At 29.8% G+C, this 20442-nt stretch overlaps 1 protein-coding gene across 2 annotated transcripts in view; it reads right to left on the bottom strand.

Moving 5' to 3' along the window:
• Nucleotides 1-20442, bottom strand: part of REG (proteasome regulator gamma) — a 41038-nt gene that overhangs the window by 16315 nt on the left and 4281 nt on the right. Inside the window, exon 2 of one of the 2 annotated variants that reach the window (XM_067282440.1) lies at nucleotides 12190-12222. The exons of the other annotated variant lie outside the window; for it this stretch is intronic. Within the exon in view, the coding sequence (XP_067138541.1) occupies nucleotides 12190-12222 (33 nt within the window). The remainder of the gene's footprint in view (nucleotides 1-12189; nucleotides 12223-20442) is intronic. 2 annotated transcript variants of the gene reach the window in all.

The following is a 20442-nucleotide window of genomic DNA, read 5'->3' as shown; positions in this document are numbered from 1 at the left end:
CATCTCTGGCAATAAAATATCAACAACTCTGGTCCAATATGCAAAAGAACCAGGTGTGTTGGTAAAATGGGATGAAGCCAAGTTAATTAAAAAATCTTTGATAACAAAAGGCTTAGAACACTTGAAACATGGGAAATTTATAAAGTTCATGTCATAGGAAAAATAAATGGCAAATATGCTAAATTCATTTCTAAGGCGTGGAAATCTCTTATTGATAACTCAATACACAATAATATGGGAGTGGAACCTCGCTTAACAAGCACCTCGTATAACAAGTAATTTGCATAACAAGCAAAACAAATTGTAAAAATGACTTACTTAATGAGCAATGAGGAGAGAAAGAGTCCCGGATTGTGTGCATGCTCCATCAGTCTGTGTTTAGCACTCATTCTGCTAGCATCTTAGTGTCACTTGTGATCACACATTTTTCCAAACTTGTGTTCACACATTATATATAAACATCAACAACCATAGCCTGTTATATAATAAACATGCCAAACGATATGCCAAATTCTTGGGCTATGTAAAGGCTATAATTAAATATTAGAAATTAATTAATTTGACTAGAGGTAGGCAGTTATGCTGTCATCTCTCATTAAATTTAATGATCAATTCCAAATTAAATTTTAGAAATCTCTAAATTAAAAATTATTTATTTATAATTATTAAATTTAATACGAGATGGAAGCATAACTGCTTACGTCTAGTCAAGTTAATTAATTTCTAATATTTAATTATAGCCTTTACATAGCCCAAGAATTTGGCATATCATTTGGCATGTTTATCAGACATATTACCTGCAAGTTTTTTTTTCTGGAAATTGAATTCACATTTCAGGTTGGTTCATTCTGCACTAGAAAGAAAAATGATTTTGTATGGGAAAAATTGTTTCGCTTAACGAATGTTTAGCATTATGCATACGATTCTGGAATGAATTATGCTCGTTAAACGAGGTTCCACTGTAGTAGGATGTTCTTATGAAAAATTTTTTATCGTTTTCTTTTATTAATTTGTATTACAAATTCATTTTTACATTGTTAAATATTTTGGGCAATATTTTTGTTAATCAGCCTCACCACCACTTGCATCAATCACAAGGAAGAGTTAAATTTGTCAGTTGCATGGCAGGCCCTGATGGATACCGATATTTAAATGCCAACAGCTACTACCGACACGAATGCGCATGTCCACCAGGATGATTTCACGAGATACAAATTCGATCTAATATTCAAATCTTGATGTTCTATTTGTTCTGTGTTCCATCAGATACAAGGTATTGTGTGTATCACCTGAAGAAGAACTTTAATCGGTTCAAAAATGTTTTTGATGTACTTTATCCTTCTTGAAACTCACACCAGTAACAGGTTCAAGGTACTTTATTTTTGTTAAATAAGAAAAGCATTTATTTCTAAATATGATGTCATTCTGAAATGGTAACATGAAAGAACAAATGTGAAAAATGTTCCAGGAAGTTTAGAATATTCATTTGGCTTGCAATGCAAATCTTCTATAGAAGCTTGAATCTGACCACTAAACAGGACCAAAAATGTTTGCACTGTATATTTTATGTCTTGCAGCTGAAAACATGGGCAAGGTTAATGTAAGTTATTGTTATAACAACTTCAGCTTTTTTATAATCTGTAATTAGAAAAATATTCTTAAGTGTAATAAAAAACTGAATTTTGAGCAATTTAATAAATAAAGTTAGCTGAACTAACTATTAATTTGCTACTCTTTATTCATCAAAAATGTTACAATATCAATAGACAATATAGTGTGACCACTATTTACAAGTACTCAATATGTAAGAACTCAATACAAGTTGTTTTCATTTCTCTCCTTCATTTATGATATGAAATATTTGATACAATGAACATCAACAGATATTTCTGAGAATAAAATATTCCAATGAAAAGTGCAAGTCTAAAATTCAAGTGTGCTATGATTAAATGGTTCCCAAACTCCAATTTCCATTTATTTTGTTTCATTCACATTGTCTTTTCATTTGTTCAGGGTATTGCTATTCCTTCTGAGATAGTTTTGCATTTAGTAAACGTCATCTCTACACTACAAATCCTATCAGTGATTACAATTTCATTAATTAAAAACTAAATTAATTTCACTATTTTACTTTGTTTTCTGCTTATTGTTTTGACTAACTTTTGTTTTCTTTGTATTAAGTGGAGAAATTTCTTGTAACTTACATACTTGTTTATGTCATATTCACTTCTCTCATTTTTCATTTGTTTCTTTTATACTGGTGAATATCTTAATTGACATTTTCATTTACCAGAATTTATTTTAAAATCATTGGTTGATAGGTAAACAGGTGTTTTGTAGCACTTTAATCTGGAAAACATGATTAGGATGAACAAGACAATTATGTCAGAACAAGGTACAAATTCCAATTCTAACAAATAATGGAGACATTTTCCTTTATTTACAAGAGATTTTCAGGAACAAGGCACGGTAATAAATTGAGGTCAGAATATATTGGCATATCATATGAAGAAATGTTAGAAAAAAAAAGATAATTGCTTTTGATTCAATTGTTATTTTTCATTTGTTAAGCATTTTTAATTTTTTTAAATGTATAATCAGTTTTCATTTTTGAAAATTTTTTATTTCAATGATTGTAAATTTTTAGATGTTTTTGTAAATTGTATATGCAAATACATAGAATTATATTCCAATTATCAATATATGCTATATGGACATCGCAAATGGTTACTGTAAACTTGACATTCTTGTAAATCATTTCTTTCTTCAATCTCTATTATCCCTCTAATTTCAATATGTCCAGGAATAATTTAAATATATATTTTAAAATAAGTTATAGATATAGGACCAACATGGTCCTCATTAACTGTAACATAACTAACTTTATCAATAATCTATCAAAATTTAACTAAAAAGTACTGCAGAAGCTAAAACTAGATGATTGGAATAAAATAAGCAACAATCCTTAACTAGTAATTAAATATAAACAACAAATTTATAACACAATATGAAAATATTTCAATAGTCTGCATCCCAGTGTGGTGAGAAAGTACATTAGTCTGCATCCCTCGTCAATATTGTAGAAATTGTAAATTGTTGAACATCAACCATCAGGTGAACAATAAATACTATTATAGCACTAATGCTTTTATCAGATCACAAAAAACTGAAATTATTTTAAACTTAAACTATCTTAAAAGTAAGAGACTCAAACATCTATAATTTAAAATACAGGGTGGCTGTAATTAAACTGATACTATTTAAAGTTTTGTGTAGCTCAATCTAACAACTGGAATGGTATCAAATTTGTTGGGGAAACTAATGAAAACATGGGAAGGATAAAAAAAATGAGAAAAAAAATAATAATAATTGTAGTTCCAAAATTTGTTGACAGGGAGAAATGTGGAATAGTGTGACAAATGGATATGAATTACACTAGTGTGAAAGTTTTCAACTTCTTTCCATACAAGATCAAGTGCATACAGCAACTCCAACACAACAATCATAGCAAGTAATTGATATTTACTCTCAAGTTTCTTGCCACAGTGGAAGTCAATGATGCATGGCATTGGAGAATTCTATGGGGAGATGAAACTCACTATCTGATGAGACTGTCAGACACCCAAACTTGTTGAATCTGGGTCATCCAAACTACCCCATGTGTTTCAGGAAATCTCATTAAATTTGTCAAAAAATCACTGTGATGTGGCTTCACAGCAGATATCAGGTGTCATTCTTTTTTGAGGACATTACACTGACCAGACTGGTAAGCTATTCTGTTCTACACAAAAATATCTCACTATGCTGAACAGTTTCATCATTCAGCAATTTCAGCAGAGACAATGTCTGGATAAGATAATTTTTATGCAAGATGGAACACCATCACACATTGCTTAATTAATACAGCAGCTTCTATGACATCACTTTATAGAAGAAAGTGTCAGTCAGTCAGTTCTTCTGACTGCATTGCTTCACTCTTGGATCTAACTCCACATAACTTTTGGCTTTGGGGATATTTAAAGTCCATCTTGGCAGGGTCCTGGAACTCGAATACCGTAAGGCCAATATATCATGGACTACAATGAACATTTCTTTGGACATATTAAATTTAGCTGTAGAGAATATTGTGCATAGGATGCAATTCCTGGTCCACAATAATAGTGGCCACATTGAAACTGTCCAGTTCTGCACAGATGTGCTGAATAAATAATGTTTCAATTCACTTTCATATTTATCTGTCCATTTGAATGCTTTTTTACATTTTACAGTGCCACATTTTCTTTTATTTTTTGTGGAATCCTCCTTCCTGTGTCCTCATTAGATTCCTCATCAAATTTGGTACCATATTTTTTTCAATCAACATTATATATCTAAATTTTTGAAATAAATAAATAAAGATACTTTTATTATAATAAAATCTGTTTTAATTATTCTTTTTAAGAGTTTATAAACTTCTTTGAAACCTTTTATTGTACCTATGTATTAATTAATGCATGTTTCAAATGGTTCCAATTATATAAGATCCTGCCAAATGTGAAATACATTTTTCTGAATATTATAGAAGAGTGACTGATGAAAATTCATAGACAAATCATAGCTGTTTATAGTGAAATTATGACTTGACAAAATGTCACATAGTAGTGCCAGGAATGTGTTAGCTTTAACAAAGCAATGTTTATTCAGCATAATACAATGTAGACTATGGGGTCTAGTAAATAGGGTTTGTTGGTTTTTAAAATCCAGTCTTGAAAAACTGGTTTTTTGAAGAAATTTGTATAATTTGAAAACCGGGTTTTCCCAAGTAAAAAACCGGTTTTTGAGCCTATACCTAAACATAAAAATTAATTAATATTTGATTAAAAACATCAACATTTTGACACAAAATTGTCTCTGGCATAAAACGGGAATATTGTTAAATACTGTTTCATAAAAACTAACTACAAAACAAAAAATCTCCCTATGCCTAAAATTCGGCCAATTTGGCTCAATTCAAGCTCTGAATGAGATGGTTGGGACCTTGTCAGAGCTGTAAAGCATATCCATAGGAGCAAAAAAGTCCAAGAAACCATACTTCTACAAGTGACCCTTTGCAAATACAGCCCCCTAAAATCGGGTAGTGCGAGATCGATTACATAAATATCTTCAAAAACTTGAAAAACTGTCTTCATCCAGCCCTAGGACACTAAACAAGTAGTTTTTAGTATTAGAGGGTATAAACAGAATAACGAAAAATTTTGATTTATTATTTAATGCTTTCAAGACAATTAAACCCAGCTCAGTAGCAAGTGAAAGAGTTTTTTCTGTTTCTGGCAATTTTGTGTAAAATAAGGACAGGGTTGAGCAATAAATCTATAGACGTTCTTTGTTTTCTAAAATCATATTTTCTTAGGAAAAATAAATAATAATATTTTGCAGGCATTCATTGTTATTTGTTTTCTTAATGGTTTTCTATGAGTGGTGCCTCGTATAACGTATGCCTCGAATAATGAACGCTGCGAACAACAGACTTTCTGTTTGGCCGTTACGTGACTCGAGCAACAGACTGGCTGCGAACAACAGACTTTCCAGCACAATTGGTGACTTCTCCATGGGTGCATTTTTTAATGCGTTTCGTATAACGGACGTTTCACTTAACGAACGTGCACCTGGAACAGATTAAGTATGTTATATGAGGCACCACTGTATTTTAATGTAATATTCTAACATTTTTTTTTTGTTTTGTGTAGATGTTGGTCGATTATATTTTGTTATATTCTTGAAATATTTTAAAACTTTTTAATTTATTTAATATTTATAACAAGTTGTAAATATCTCTTATTTCCTTTTTATGGGTAAAAAAAATTCGAAAACTGGTTTCGTAGAAAAGTTGAGATTTGAAAACCGGTGTTTTAAAAAGTTGGTTTTTGTATAAGCCCTATTAGTAAACCATGTGTCCAAATAAATTTCAATTTACAAAATACTAACATGAAGAATTAATTACTATTTAATATCAGATCATTAATGAGCTATTTGATTAATGAACTTCTACTGTAAAATAAAGTTGAGAATTCACGCCAAGTTTTTAACTGGGTTCCGGTAGAAAAACTTCACTGATTTCGGCATTAAACTGTTTCTTTTTTATTACCACTAGCACTTTCGACGAGTTTATAATCGTCATCTTCAGGTGAAAAGAATTAAATTTTAAAAAACGAACGTGCAGAATGTTCTAAGGAGAACAGAATTTTTGAATTCAAAAACAGGCATCCGGTAATTCCGTTACGAACTTGCAAAAAGATGTTGGCATGTTCGAATTCTTAAATCTACGGTGCGGGCGGCTCATGCATGGAATTGACGCCGCAATGACGATACGACGTTAGGTGCATTTCGTTGTTTAAGTGCCGATACAATGCTACCCACACTCTGGGTAGATCTAGAGTGGGGACATTGCATGCTTCCATAGTAGCTGTGAGTAGCACTTCCCAGATGAATACAAGCCTTCAATTGTTGCAACATTTTATTATTTCCGTTCTGGACCACAGGGGGTTGTAGCCTTGCTCGAGAACTTTTTTAGCGAGCTCTGTAGTATATTTTCCCTTGGCTACATCATCCTAATGCTCTGCTAGACGGGAGGTGAGCGTTCTTGTTGTTGCTCCTATATATCTTGTGCTAGCTCCCGTTTCTGGATTTTCTAGGTGTATTGTGTAGACTCCTGATTTTTCTAAAGTGGTTAGCTTGTCACAATCATTACAGATGCACCTACGTAGGTTTGGTAGAGGGGTTATAGGTAGATTGTAGTTGTACCACCGAAAGATACGACTGATGCGTATAGAGGGTGGTTCGAGACACGGCAACGGAATCTGGATCATGGATGTTTTTTCTTTTTCGTGCAGCGTGGTACGTGGGAATAGGGACTCCTTTACCCTGCGGAGTACATGCTCATATTTGCCACGTGTGAATCCTGCATGAGATATCGCCACCCTGACGATGTCTAATTCACTTTTTATTGCTATCTGCGTCGACGGAAGCAATAGCGCCCTTCTAACAAGTGCAGCAATGGCGGCATTGATATATCTCGACGGTTGGAAAGCATCTGCTGGGATAATAGACGGTAACTCGTTAGATTTGTGATGAACTGCAAATTGCGGCCCCTCAACCGACTTTTTTATGCACAAATCCAAGAACGTTATTGATTCATCCTGCTCTTTCTCCCAAGTGAAACTGATCGTGGGGTATATGCTTGCTAGTTGCTGCACAAATTTGAAAAATTCCTCCTCTGTATTCTCCCATATTATTAAGAGCAACTAGCAAGCATATACAAAAATTTTAATGGGTATTTTTCAATTAAATTAAAATAATTAGTTTTACACAATAATATATATATATATATGTTTACATTAACCTTATTTTTAAATGAAATTTACAACTTCCTAGTTGAAAGTACAGTATTTTGTGTAAATTTTCTAAACCATCAAATTTGCCTACTCTTAAAGGGGGCCCCCACCAAATTTGTGTCCAAGGCCCCTGGATTGGTAAATCCGGCCCTGACTGCATAACAAACTAAATCTTGGTGCAATGTTTGACACAAAGCACAACTCACGAAACCTATGACACAAAGCGTGCCATTTTCAAACTCACAAATTATTTTCAATATTTTTGCATTAAAATCTCGCGACCCCATTTGGGGTCGCAACCCATAATTTAAGAAGTCCTGTTCTAGCTGAAGGAGAAAAAATCTAGGGGAGTAACAACACTGGTCTAGGTATCCTAAAAATTGAAAACTTATGACATTATAACAATAAAATTTGTAGATCAATACAGTGATATATATTTCATTGATTTACTTTATGCTAACAAATTGACAAGATCATGCAACAGTTTATTATCCATTAACAAAGAAACAAAAGCAAAATTATTAAAAAACGATCTGTTATAAATAAAAATTGATATATATATTGTTTTTGAACTGTTATCATCTAAATTTCATTTATGGTCAACTTAGATAACTGAGATTCCATAACATCTGCATATTAAAATCTCAGATAACCAAGAATTCCACATCATAGCTATCAATAATTATTCTTATTTTCATAATTTGTATATCTACATACACACAAACATGCACTTTTTACATTTTGTAATCTAATAATAAAAATTATTAAGTCTAGGGAAGTCATAGATTTAAACTTCACTTTTAATACAAATAATTGCAAAAGATTATCATTAATAGGAAGTTTTTAGTGGTGAAAAACTAATGTTTTAACTGTGATAATATTCATCAAAGAATTAAAAATATTTGATTTCAAATCTTAGACAAATTCTTATTGGGTTACTATGAGGCTAATTAATTAATCAAATATTAAGCAATTTGGACTAAAGATAGGTGGTTAAGCCATCATCTTGTAGTAACTTTAATAATTAGAAATAAATTTAATTTAGGATAATCTGGAAGAGAATTGTCCTAGAGCAGGACTCAAACCAGCAACACTTACTTATTATGCAGATACACCACTAGTTATGCTACCTAGACCTATATCCTATTGTCTGGAAGCAGAAATTGGACAGAGATTTGGTTAGCGTAACTAGTAACATCTATATGGTGAGCAGATGTTGCTGGTTTGAGTCCTGCTCATAGTCAATCTTTTCTTCCAGAATATTCTAAATTAAATTTATTTATTTCTAATTATTAAATTTAATATAAGATAGATGGTTAAGCCACTATCTCTAGTCCAAATTGCTTATTATTTGATTAATTAATTAGCCTCATATTAGTCTGATAAGAATACAACTGCAATGTTTATAATGCAATTAGTAATATTTATTTGATTGATTATTTTAATTTCTTTTACTTGAAAGGTAACATTTTTATCTAATGTACAGAACATAATCAGCAGACATTAAGATATGATTTTTAAATTAATTTTTATTCTTTATAAAAAAAAAAGGATCATAAAATTAAAATAACTAAATTTAAAATGCTCTTAACAAATAAAATTAGTAAATATCAATATAATTAATTATTCTTTCATAAATATCATTCATTTTTATTTAGTATATTAAGTAATTAATTTTATCATTAATCTATTAATATACATGACTTTATAAAATATTTTTGGTTCTGAAAAAATATTCTATTTGTAAAAGTAAAGATTCTATCACTGGTTATAAATAATTGATATAACTGATAGTAAATAACTGATATAGTAAGATTCTATCACTAATTATAGATCTACGAAGTTTTCAAATTCATAGATTCATAAATTTTGTCAAATGTTAATAAAAAGCAGTCAAACGAGATTTGGATAAAAATTTATTAGGAATTTTTGTTATTAGAATTTACAAAGAATAACATGTTTAACAATCTCATAATAGATATTTAAAAACATTTGAGGAATTTTAATTAGATATTATTTTGAGATTTTCAAAAACTTGTGTTAAAAAAACTGAAATATAGAAGTTTGTTTCCTTTATTAATAATTTATTTTTCAATTTACATTATTTCTGTAAGAATTAATAAAAGAAAATAACTCTGGTTAAGTACACCACCATGTAAAAATTAATCTTGACATTGATGATTACATTAACTCAGGTATAAAATAAAGATAGAAATTCTTTATTTTTTATAAATCGGTAAGTAAATTTTTCTAAATTATTAGAACAAAAATAAAGAAAGGAGTTACTAAAAAAAACAAAAATGTTTGATTTTTTTTACATACATAAAATTATTTTTAGTGTATTAGAGTTATGTTAAACAATGCAATTTTTTAATTTTGTTACCTAACATCAGAATTTTTAAGGCTAATCAAATTCTGTTTTCAGCATGGGTGATTATATTAGTTAATCTCTAACAGAAACTTGTTCAATGAGGAAGAATTTATGAAAATTATTAATTCTCAAATATCCCAGATTCCAATTTTCAATATAATTAAATATATTGATAAATTTTACAAATTCTTTGATATCATCTCAATTTTTTCCTCACAACAGCTTACATTTTTAAAAAATTATAATCATTTATTGAGTTATGCAAACAATTCTTATTATAGTTGTGCCATAGTATTATAAATACTGTATTATAGTTTCATAAATTTCCAATAATGTAATTAATAAATTATTGGTCCAAAAAGGCATATTATCTGAAAAAAAATGTATTTTTTAAAGTTAGTCAATGTTTATAGAAAAATTAAATGCTACACATGTTTATGTATACTTGATAATGTACAAAGTCTGATTAAGAACAAACAAAATAAAAATTGGCTGTGATTGAAAAGATTAAAACACAAACTCTGCAATCATCAAGATACCAAGATAATAAGGATGGTAGTGTACTTAATATGACTATTTTCCAAGTATTTTAAATCTTAATTCTTGAATGTCAGCTGAAAAGCTAACATTCAAGAATTAAGGGGAATCTTTAAAAATGTTTTGGTGATTACATTAACTCAGGTATCAAAGTGGGAAATCTTTAAAAATGTTTATTTACTTAAAAATTTTTCTAAAGAATTTTCATATATAAGTTATATATCTAAATTTATTATAATTATGGAGAGAAAAAATTACTACAATATTATTTCTAAAAATAATTTATCAATACATTTTGACTGAATTATATACATGCTGATTCTAAATTATTTTTGTTGGGATTTCCACATCCTATAAATTTCCAACCAGAAAAAAAAAAAAAAAAACTGCTTACAGAATATAAAAAGTGTAACTTCAAAAAGTCAAAACGGCAACTATTCATGACAAAGCATTGTATGTACTTCGGATTTTCAAAATAAAGTCCATTATTATAGCACAATGTTATTACAGAACTCAATATAAAAAAAGATCCACCTTCAGATAATGCTATTTAATATTGGTTAAAGAAACATCACATTTTCTTGGATGCTGGATTGGTCATGGTGGAGTGATGCCATTGCCTTTGTACTCACCTGATATTCCACCACTTGATTTCTTCCTGTGGGGATATATGAAGGATATTGTTTACAAAATCCTTAACTTCCCTTGAAGAAATGAGACTCAGAAATGTTATTACAATTGACAGTTACATCATAAATGCTGGAGAACATTTGGAGGGAAATTGATTATCATTTAGAAATTGTAGTGCTTTGAAAGGAATGTGGGTTGAAGCATTCTGCAGTATTGCTTCTATACATAATAAAACTTTTTGAGTTACACTTTCATATTCTGTAAGCAGTTTACTTTGTTGTTTCTAATTGGAAAATTGTAGACCATGGAAACTGACAATAATTTAGAATCACCTTGTATTTCTATTCAATACATGTTCTCTTACTGCTCTTAAAAATGTTTCAGAAATAACAAAACTAAAGAATTTGAAAATCTTCTGGTTTTAATTAAATTAGAATGCTTGAAAATAGATAAATTTTGTGTCTTACTACATATTTTACACTGTGCAAAATATTTTTCAATGTTTAATATCCTAATGTTTAATATTTCACAGTAAAATTGAGAGGAAAAATTGGATTTTGTATATTTAATCATAAATTTTAAAATGTCTCTAGATGTCTTTAAAACTAGGATGTATAATTGGATAGTTTCTGTAAATTTTTGATTTAAAAAAATTATCCATGTTATCCTACTTTTCTTACATAAATACAATATTGTTTTTATAAAAACAAACATCTCAAAATTATAGTTTAATTATTAATAGAAAATTTCTTTTATATTACTACCAATTTAGCTTAAAATCTTATATATAAAGTTTAAAAATAATCCTATATATATTACATTTTAAAATTCAACTTCTGGCCAGATCAGCAGTGTTTGCTTCAGTTATATTATATACATACATATAAATACATGTAGAATATATATACTTTTAAACTGAAGCCTAAGAAACCAGATGCCAATTTTAATTTTAAAATTAACAAGACTGATATTTTATAATAAAATGTTATTTATAATGTATTAATAAATACAAAACTAAAAAATTCGTATAACATAGATTCAGATTTAAATAAAACATAAGAAAAAAATTATGAATTTTATAACTTACAAATTTGAATCCAGAATGTAAACATTTAGAAAAAAAAGTATAGAAATTCTGAAAAACTTATAATAGAATGATTATAAAATTTTAAATTTTATTTGAATTTGGAGTTATATTGTATAGTAAAAGAAGACATTTTCATAAAGAAAATGCACTAACCTCCAAAGACTTCTATTAAAGAAATCCCTTAAAATACACACCTGAGCTATAACTCTTTCCTTGTATTCTTGGACCTATTAAAAATGGAAAAATATTTGAAGTAGTAGTTATTTGAAAACTGAAGTAATACTGCTAATCTGAGCACTGATTTTATTCAGATGCTTTGTAATTTAATTTTTTACTATCTAAAATACAATTTTGTTTTCATTTTCTTCCATTTACTAAATTGGCAGCAAATTTGTTTGTTATTTTTAATTCTTCTTAATATATACTATTTAAATGAATTATTTTCAACAAATTTTTATTAATTAAAACTACATTTAATGACATTATATTTGCCAATCTCAGTAAAAAAATATAAACAAATATGACTTTTTCAAAATGTAATTTATTCAATAATTCAATTATAATTAATTTTTTACAGATTTAATTATTAAGTTTATAAATATATTGATTTATTTATAAAAATTAAAACAAATATTTAAAATATATTTTAAAAATTTAATTCTGATTATAAATACTATTTTATTTATTCTATGATCATCAAAACATTGTAGATTTATTTATTTTACAGTACAACCTTGATTTTAAAAACAATATATAAAATTATGGAAAAACCATCATTATTAGTAATAAATGTAATGTTTGCATTAACATTATATATACTCTTGCTAATCCAGCCATTCCTTGCATGGAAGGGTGTCAGCTTAGCAAAAGTCCCAGATTACTAAGATATTAGATGGCTAAAACCTGCCTAAAGGCAATGAATGACAGGACCTGTCTCCCTTCATTGGGGTACTGAATCTTTTTGGAGGCAAGTAAGCACACTGACATGAAATACTGTACACAGAAATGAAATACAAGTAGACAGGAAAACAGAGTGTATAACATGACAAATATTTCCATGGAAATATAAGTGTAATCTCCATGAAATTACTGGTATACAGCAAAATAAAATATGTAATTAGGAACAACCAGCAAGAAATTAGAATTAACTAATTCCAAACAAACGTTTTGGAAACAGAAGTATAGACGTAATTACACTTAAGGTAAGCTGGATAATTGAGAGGCTGGATTAACAAGAGTGTACTGTATGTAGTTAAATAATGCAACAGCAGCAAAAATTAACTAAGAATTACAAAAATGTTATTAGATGAATAATAATTTAGAAATATGATACTTACTAAAATTTTGATAATTTAGGATATATATTCAAATGCTAATGCTTTAAAAATTTCTTCTCATAATTTGGCTAATAAACTTATTACTGATAGTCAAACTTCTAAACAACCACCACCAGTAGGAACATTAAAAAAAATAATTGTTTGTAGGTTACTTTGTATGCATTTTAAAAAGAAATGTTTCTGAAAAATAACTGTCATTAATGGAGGTTTGACTGTACATGAATTTACATACTTAACTTGAAAGCCTAGACAAATACTAACTAATATCTAATAAATCAACATTTTATATGTATGCATGCATGAAAAGAGATAAAGGAAGAAGGCAATTTGAGATGATAAATCTTTAAATTTGAAGTCAAACTGATCCATAAAATCAAGGTTTTACTGTATGTATTTACTGTATGTATTTTAAAAACATTACCTTAACATACATTAAGAATTAAGTATATTACATTAACTGAAACTTTTATTTTTTTTAATATATTTATAATAGTATTAAAAATGTAATTTATCAAACTAAGAAATATCAAAGTATTAATGGCAGATAAAATTACAAAGACAATGACTGACATCATTTATCAATATGAATAAAAGTTATACAATTCATGTAATCAAAAAAAAAAAAAAAAATGCCACAATATTCTTTGATCATTATCATTAAAGATTTCCATTTTAATTTCTTGCATTTCAAATTTTCAATTAATCTTTAAAACTGCTTAATGTTTGTTGAATTTCTTTTAACTTTTTTATCAATTATTTTAAAACTGTTCATCATTTAATTTATTTATTGATAAATGATATTGATCAGGTCCTCCTAACTTTTCCAATCATTAATACTTTTATGCAATTGAAACTTAAATGATAAAATAATTTAAGATACAAAGAAATAAATTCATAATTCTGAAAATTGATAAAATAAGATAAATCAGTCAATTTCTTCTAAATAACTGAATTAGGTTATAGTTCATTCCTATCTCCTGGCTGGCGTGACCTTTTGTGGGGTCCGGTTCAAAAATTTTGTGGGGCCAGGATACACATTCAAATCTTATAATAAATTATCCTTATTGTGAAATTTAAGTATAAGTACAAAGGATGTTACATATATTTTTTGTAAGATGAATATTACATAATTTTTCTTGCTTTTTACATCATCAAAACTAATTGAGTTTGCTACTTTGCTTTCTATTGAAAGAATAGCCAGAGATGTAAATCGATCTTGGCTTATTGATGATCAAAGATAATTTTTTATTTGTTTCAACTGCAAGAAACTACGTTCAGCTGAAGCCATGGTTACTGGCGTAGTTAACATTATTTGTAATGCAATTAATAAATTTGGGTATGTTGACATAAGTGTTGGCAGACGTGCCAACATTTGATGTCAATATCTGCAACATGCTGCAACAAAATATTTCAATGCAAAGACAGGAGAGAAAATCTTGCACTCACATCAGCATGCAGCAAGTTGTCATCCATTAGTGATTATGCAATTGCATTTTCCACACACACCCGAATATTCAATCTGCTAAACAGGAGGTCCTGCAAAATGTCTGATGAGATTTCGTACACCGTGGGGGTAGGTTCCGGCAAATGCACTGAACCTGCCTATCTCTACTTTACAAATGCATAATACATTACAAAGAAATCTGTTATTCAAAAAATTGATTCTATACTAATATTTCAGATATATTCACAAGAACACTACATACTGGCAGATAAGCAATTTAAATATTGTCATTGAATCTTTAATTAAAGTAAATATACAGGGTTGTCAAAATTAAACTTCTCCAACTCACAGGGCATCACTGTATAGGTCATAATGACATAAAATTTGGACAACAGACACTTCAGATCATGTGCTTGAAATTTATTAAAACAAAAAATAATACGAGTACAAATAGTTGCCAAGAGACATGCTGCCTTGCCCTGAAAATGTTCTACAGATGTTCTGTGTGTGTTCTGTGGTTCTCCATAACCCTTTCCAATTGGAAAATGGTGTGTTCCACAACTGAATACAGTAAGTTTGCATTAATTCCATGAACATACTGAATAATGCAGACTTTCAGATTAATAAAGTTGCGAGTTGTTCTCAGTGGACTGGGTCCTTTAATAATCCTCATAATCAGAAGTCGCACTGGGTGAGATAAGGTAAGCAAAGAGGCCAAGCTGTTGGAAAACAAATGACTGATCACCCATGGATCGATGAAACGTTGCCTTAACACCTGCTGAATGCCACGATAAATATGGAGAAGTGCATCGTCCTGCAAAAAAACAGTGTCCTGGGATGCAGTGACGTTGCTGCAGTTCTCATATCACAAATGTTGTCAACATATCCTGATACCATTTTCCAGTGATGGAACAGGTTTCAAACCCTGTTGATGTCACTTGTTCAAAAAATAAAGACCATTGATAAACACTGCAATGAAACCTCACCATACTGTAACTTCTACAGGGTAAAAGGACACTTGATGGATTGCGCATGGGTTTTCTATTGGCAAAATGTGACAGTTGTGCAATTCACTTGATCATTCAGCTAAAAATGGGTCTCATCTATCCAGAGAATGTTGGACACTAAGAGGCATTGACTGTTATTTGCATAAGGAACTGCAGCACAATTGTTTCTTGAACTTCAGTGTCCCTGTCGCAGAGCTGACGAAGACTGGATTTTGTAAGGATATTAATAATTAGTTACTAATTAATGTGACTAGAGGTAGGTGGATATACCATCATCTCGTATTAATTTTAATCTAGAAATTTCTGGAAGAAAAAAATTGGGCTGGAATGAGACTCAAACTTGCAACTTCTGCTTCCTGTACAGATGTATTGCCAATTACACTATCCAGATCTCTGTCCAATCTTCGCTTCTAGAACTATTAATTTTAGAAATAAGTATACAGGTTATCAGCATTGGCCGAATGAGAGCCAATAAGATAAGGCCATGAGCCTCCAGTCAACATTGTAAACAGTCCATTTTGTTATATCTAAAATTAATAATTCTGAAAGTGAAGACTGTATAGAGGTCTGGGTAGCGTAACTGGCCACAAATCTGCATAATAAGTTGTAAGTTTGAGTCCTCCAGCTTGATTCTTTCCTTCCAAAAATTTCTAAATTAAAATTAATACAAGATGGTAGCATATCCACCTACATCTAATCAAATTAATTAGTAACTAATCATTAATGTAGTCAAAAAATAGCCCAATATTCAGCAGATCATTGGCATTAATTAATTAAATTGGGTTACAAGTTGTTATAATTATACAATATTCAATTAGCTAAAGACTTAAACCAGATTATTTGGATTTCACGACCTGGATTCACAGACACCTAGTACTTAAGTTATGACAAAATTTCTCGTAAATTGTCCGATAGTCTCATATTCACAAAGCATACCATAAGCTGTGATTTTGTAAAAAGTCTCAAATACTACAATATCTAATAGATCTCATAAGATATATAAAGGAAAAACACCGGAGTGAAAATAAATTAGAATCAACAACTGTAGTGCCTTTGACCGGTGTGCTTCTTCTCTCTTTCTCTGTAAATTACAAACGTTTTTGAACCTCATTGGGTTCTTCCTCAGGCGTAACGGAATTCTGTTCTACAAAATTTAAATATCCCGTCGAAGTTGACCGTTAATTTAGAAAAAATTGCATTCTGGAATCTGTTGCATGCAGCCGATGTCGTCATATTAGTCATCAGAGAAAGAGAAAAGAAGCACACCGGTCAAAGGCACTACAGTTGTTGATTCTAATTTAGATCTCATAAGCTTATGTACTGGGAAAGGTGGTGTCCAAGTATTTGGTTCTATTGACAGATAATGAAGTCAATCATTTTCCCCAATTGTCTCTCAAATATTTTTGATTCAAAACTTCTGAGAGTTTCGAATCAAGAATAAGGCTTGGTTGGTTATTGTTTTTGATAGAAGTTAATTTTAGGTATTATCTATTATTAGCTGAAAGTAATTCTTATGTTATGTTTCCTGAGACAAATGTGTCATATGAAAAATTCTGAAAATACATCACTAAGAAACGCTTTCCTTTTGGCTCTATTAAAATGGAAGCAATCACTAGTGATGTCATAAGACAGTTTCATTACCAATTTCTTCCCCATGGGAAACCCTTTATTGAGTTTATTTTGTGAATTAGTTTTCAGAGCATTGGAAAATTCTATCCTCTCAGCTTACAGTAATCAAATTAGACTTTACACTAGCTACATTGATAATGCACTATTCATATAACACCATAATTCTGACAATGTTTAATCAGTGATATCAACAGTAATCCTTATAGATTTAAACTATGTTTGGAGCAAGAAAGCTATACACAAGGCTGAACTCTTGGATATTCTCTTCACCTTACCAACAGACAGGTCTCCATCAATGTTTTTAGAAAGCCTAATCACAATCTATTGTTTATCTCTAAAGCTTCTCATGAACTATTCCACTTTAACATGGTTGCATTTAGCACTTTGGTTAGAAGAGTGTACAAGAATATTTCCAATGTTAAGGACTGGCAAAAGGAGCTTCATTATATAAGTGAAATCAGTAGAAACCTTGGCTACCACCAAGGGTGTCGCCAGAGGGGGGGCAGAGAGGCAGTTGCCCCTTCCTAGACATGCAAAAAAAATTATTTAAATGCTAAGTCATTTATTGCCCGATTTATAATTCCCGCGCAAAAAACCCAAGATTATGTTTTAATTAAAATAATCTTCTTAAAATTTATAAATCGTTTTTATTTTACCTACATACAATTCATATCCTCTATCAATTTATATCATCTTGCCCCCCCTAGCCCATTGGCTGGCGATGCCCTTGGCTACCACCCAAATATTGTTAAGAGTTTGATTAAGAAATTTAATCATGACAACAAGAAACAGTATCACAGTCACTAGGATAGCAAAGAATAAGTTTATAAGATTGTAATTATAATGCCTCTCTCAACAGAATTTATAGGGAGATTGCATGCATTACAGGTAGAAGTATCTTTTACAGAAGAAATTTCTCTGTAATGAAAAAAATCCAATACATTTCAAGAGGTTACCAGGAGTATACCGAGTCCCTGTCACAGACTTCAGAAATAATCAGACATGTGAGTACTTAGAGACAAATGGCATGTTCTTTAATTGTTCAGTGAATATGACTAAGATCAGGATCTTCCTCTACTGCCATGGCTATGTTTGCCTTGTTGCAATCAATCAGTGTAAGCTTGGAAGAGGCTGAAATTAGTAGAGATTTATAAATCCACACAGTAAGACTGCATGATTAATTATAATGACCAAAACGCCATTTCATGCGTGTGGAGATCTTTATAAGAAATCCCCATGTTACTAATTTACAAGTGTAATTTTCTGTTATTTATAATGTAATTTTAGGTATCCTATTTAATTTACATATTCTTATATTACTGATATGACTAATCATAACATGCCTCGATTTTTAAATTTGTTCACTACCTATACTCTCAATGTTCCAAATTCAGTTAAAATCTTTTAAAAAACATTCAATCCCGTAGAATAGTCTGATGATAGCTGTTAAAGATGGCTGAAAACATTACCTAATTTATTAAAAAAAATATTTTTTTCCTGACGAGTTGTATTGTTTTGTATTTAAGAACTGATTCAGTTTAGTTGTATTTAGTATTCCATTCCATGTTGATTTTCTTCTCTCAAAAACATCTAAATTAATTAAAACATTTGCTGCCAGTTGATGTGATTATGTGTCACATAACACAGAGCTACATTAACTGGGAGCAATGTGTTAAATTAAATCAAAATGGTTGTCAAAATATATAATTTGGTTAATAATTATCACAATTATAGCCTGTATATAATTTATGAAAATTTGTTCAAAAGTTAAAACAGTATCAATCAATATATTAGAATATGATATTTACAGTGTAACAGTGAAGCATTTAATATCAAACAACTTGATATTTAATTATTAAATAGCAGCATTATTATAGCCCGGTGTAATCTGGTAATCATTTGGCATTAATCTAAAATTGGATTAATGAATGTTTATATTTGTGAAGCATTTAAAGCAATGTTATGATGTTATCTCAAAATTTTGTTTAAATAATTACAAACATATAATTAATCAACATTGCGAAGCCCAATGAGTATATAATGAATTACCAACAATCGCCTTAAAAATCGGGCTATAATTAGCAAAATTATAGCCCAATCTTTAAGGCGATTGTTGGTAATTCATTATATAGTCATCGGCTTCACAATGTTGATTAATTATATATATATATACCTCGCTGGTAATACATTAGCTGGCTAAGTGCTGTTGTGGAGATGTTCTTAGGCCATGGGCATAGTTGTTGTCCCCAACTAATGCCGTGTTTAACCAAGTAAGGTCATATCTAAATTAATATACTTCTGAAAGCAAAGACTTGCTTGGGGTCCACGTGGCATAATTGGCAAGCAAAGGTTGCAGATTCAAGCCCAGCCCTGGGTCAATTCTTTTATTCCAGAAGCTTCTAAATTATTAATTTATTAAAAAATTATAATTATTAATGTAGTTAAGAGATGGCACCTAACGTCTACCTCTAGTGACAAATTACTTTATATTATTAATTTTATTAGCCAAATTATAGCTCAATCTGTAAAGCGATCATTGATAATTCATTAATTACAAACAATAATTTATTAAGATAAAGAATTTTCATAGCTCACCTATATTTAGGACACACCACCCATTAATGAATATAAACATGGTATAGCTCTAGGAGTTATTCTAGAACAATGTTTTTCAATTATTTTCTCATCTCAGACTGGTAAAAAATTATGGAGAATTTTATGTGGACCAAGTAATTATATTCGACCATAAATTATGCTTATAAATATTATCTACAATTACTGATGTAATGAAGTGTATCCAGTAACTCTAGGTTACTATTTAAATATCACCCATAATCAACTGTGCCAAGGTCAGTATGGTCAAATATTTTTTTTGTGAACCTATGAAATTTTTTCGTGAACTGGCAATGGTTCATGGACTGATTAAAAAATAGTATTCTAGAACATAATGATGGTTAAAAATTGAGCAAGCTGCAATAAGCGTAACGATATTGTAATGTTACTAGTTAACTTTTTAATTTTGTTTTTAGA

The sequence above is a fragment of the Centruroides vittatus genome, unplaced genomic scaffold (assembly GCF_030686945.1).
Source record: "Centruroides vittatus isolate TY-2023 unplaced genomic scaffold, ASM3068694v2 contig_955, whole genome shotgun sequence".
NCBI classification, from domain to species: domain Eukaryota; kingdom Metazoa; phylum Arthropoda; class Arachnida; order Scorpiones; family Buthidae; genus Centruroides; species Centruroides vittatus.
Note: the sequence above shows the minus strand (reverse complement) of the source record. Positions and strands in the feature narration are given on the sequence as shown.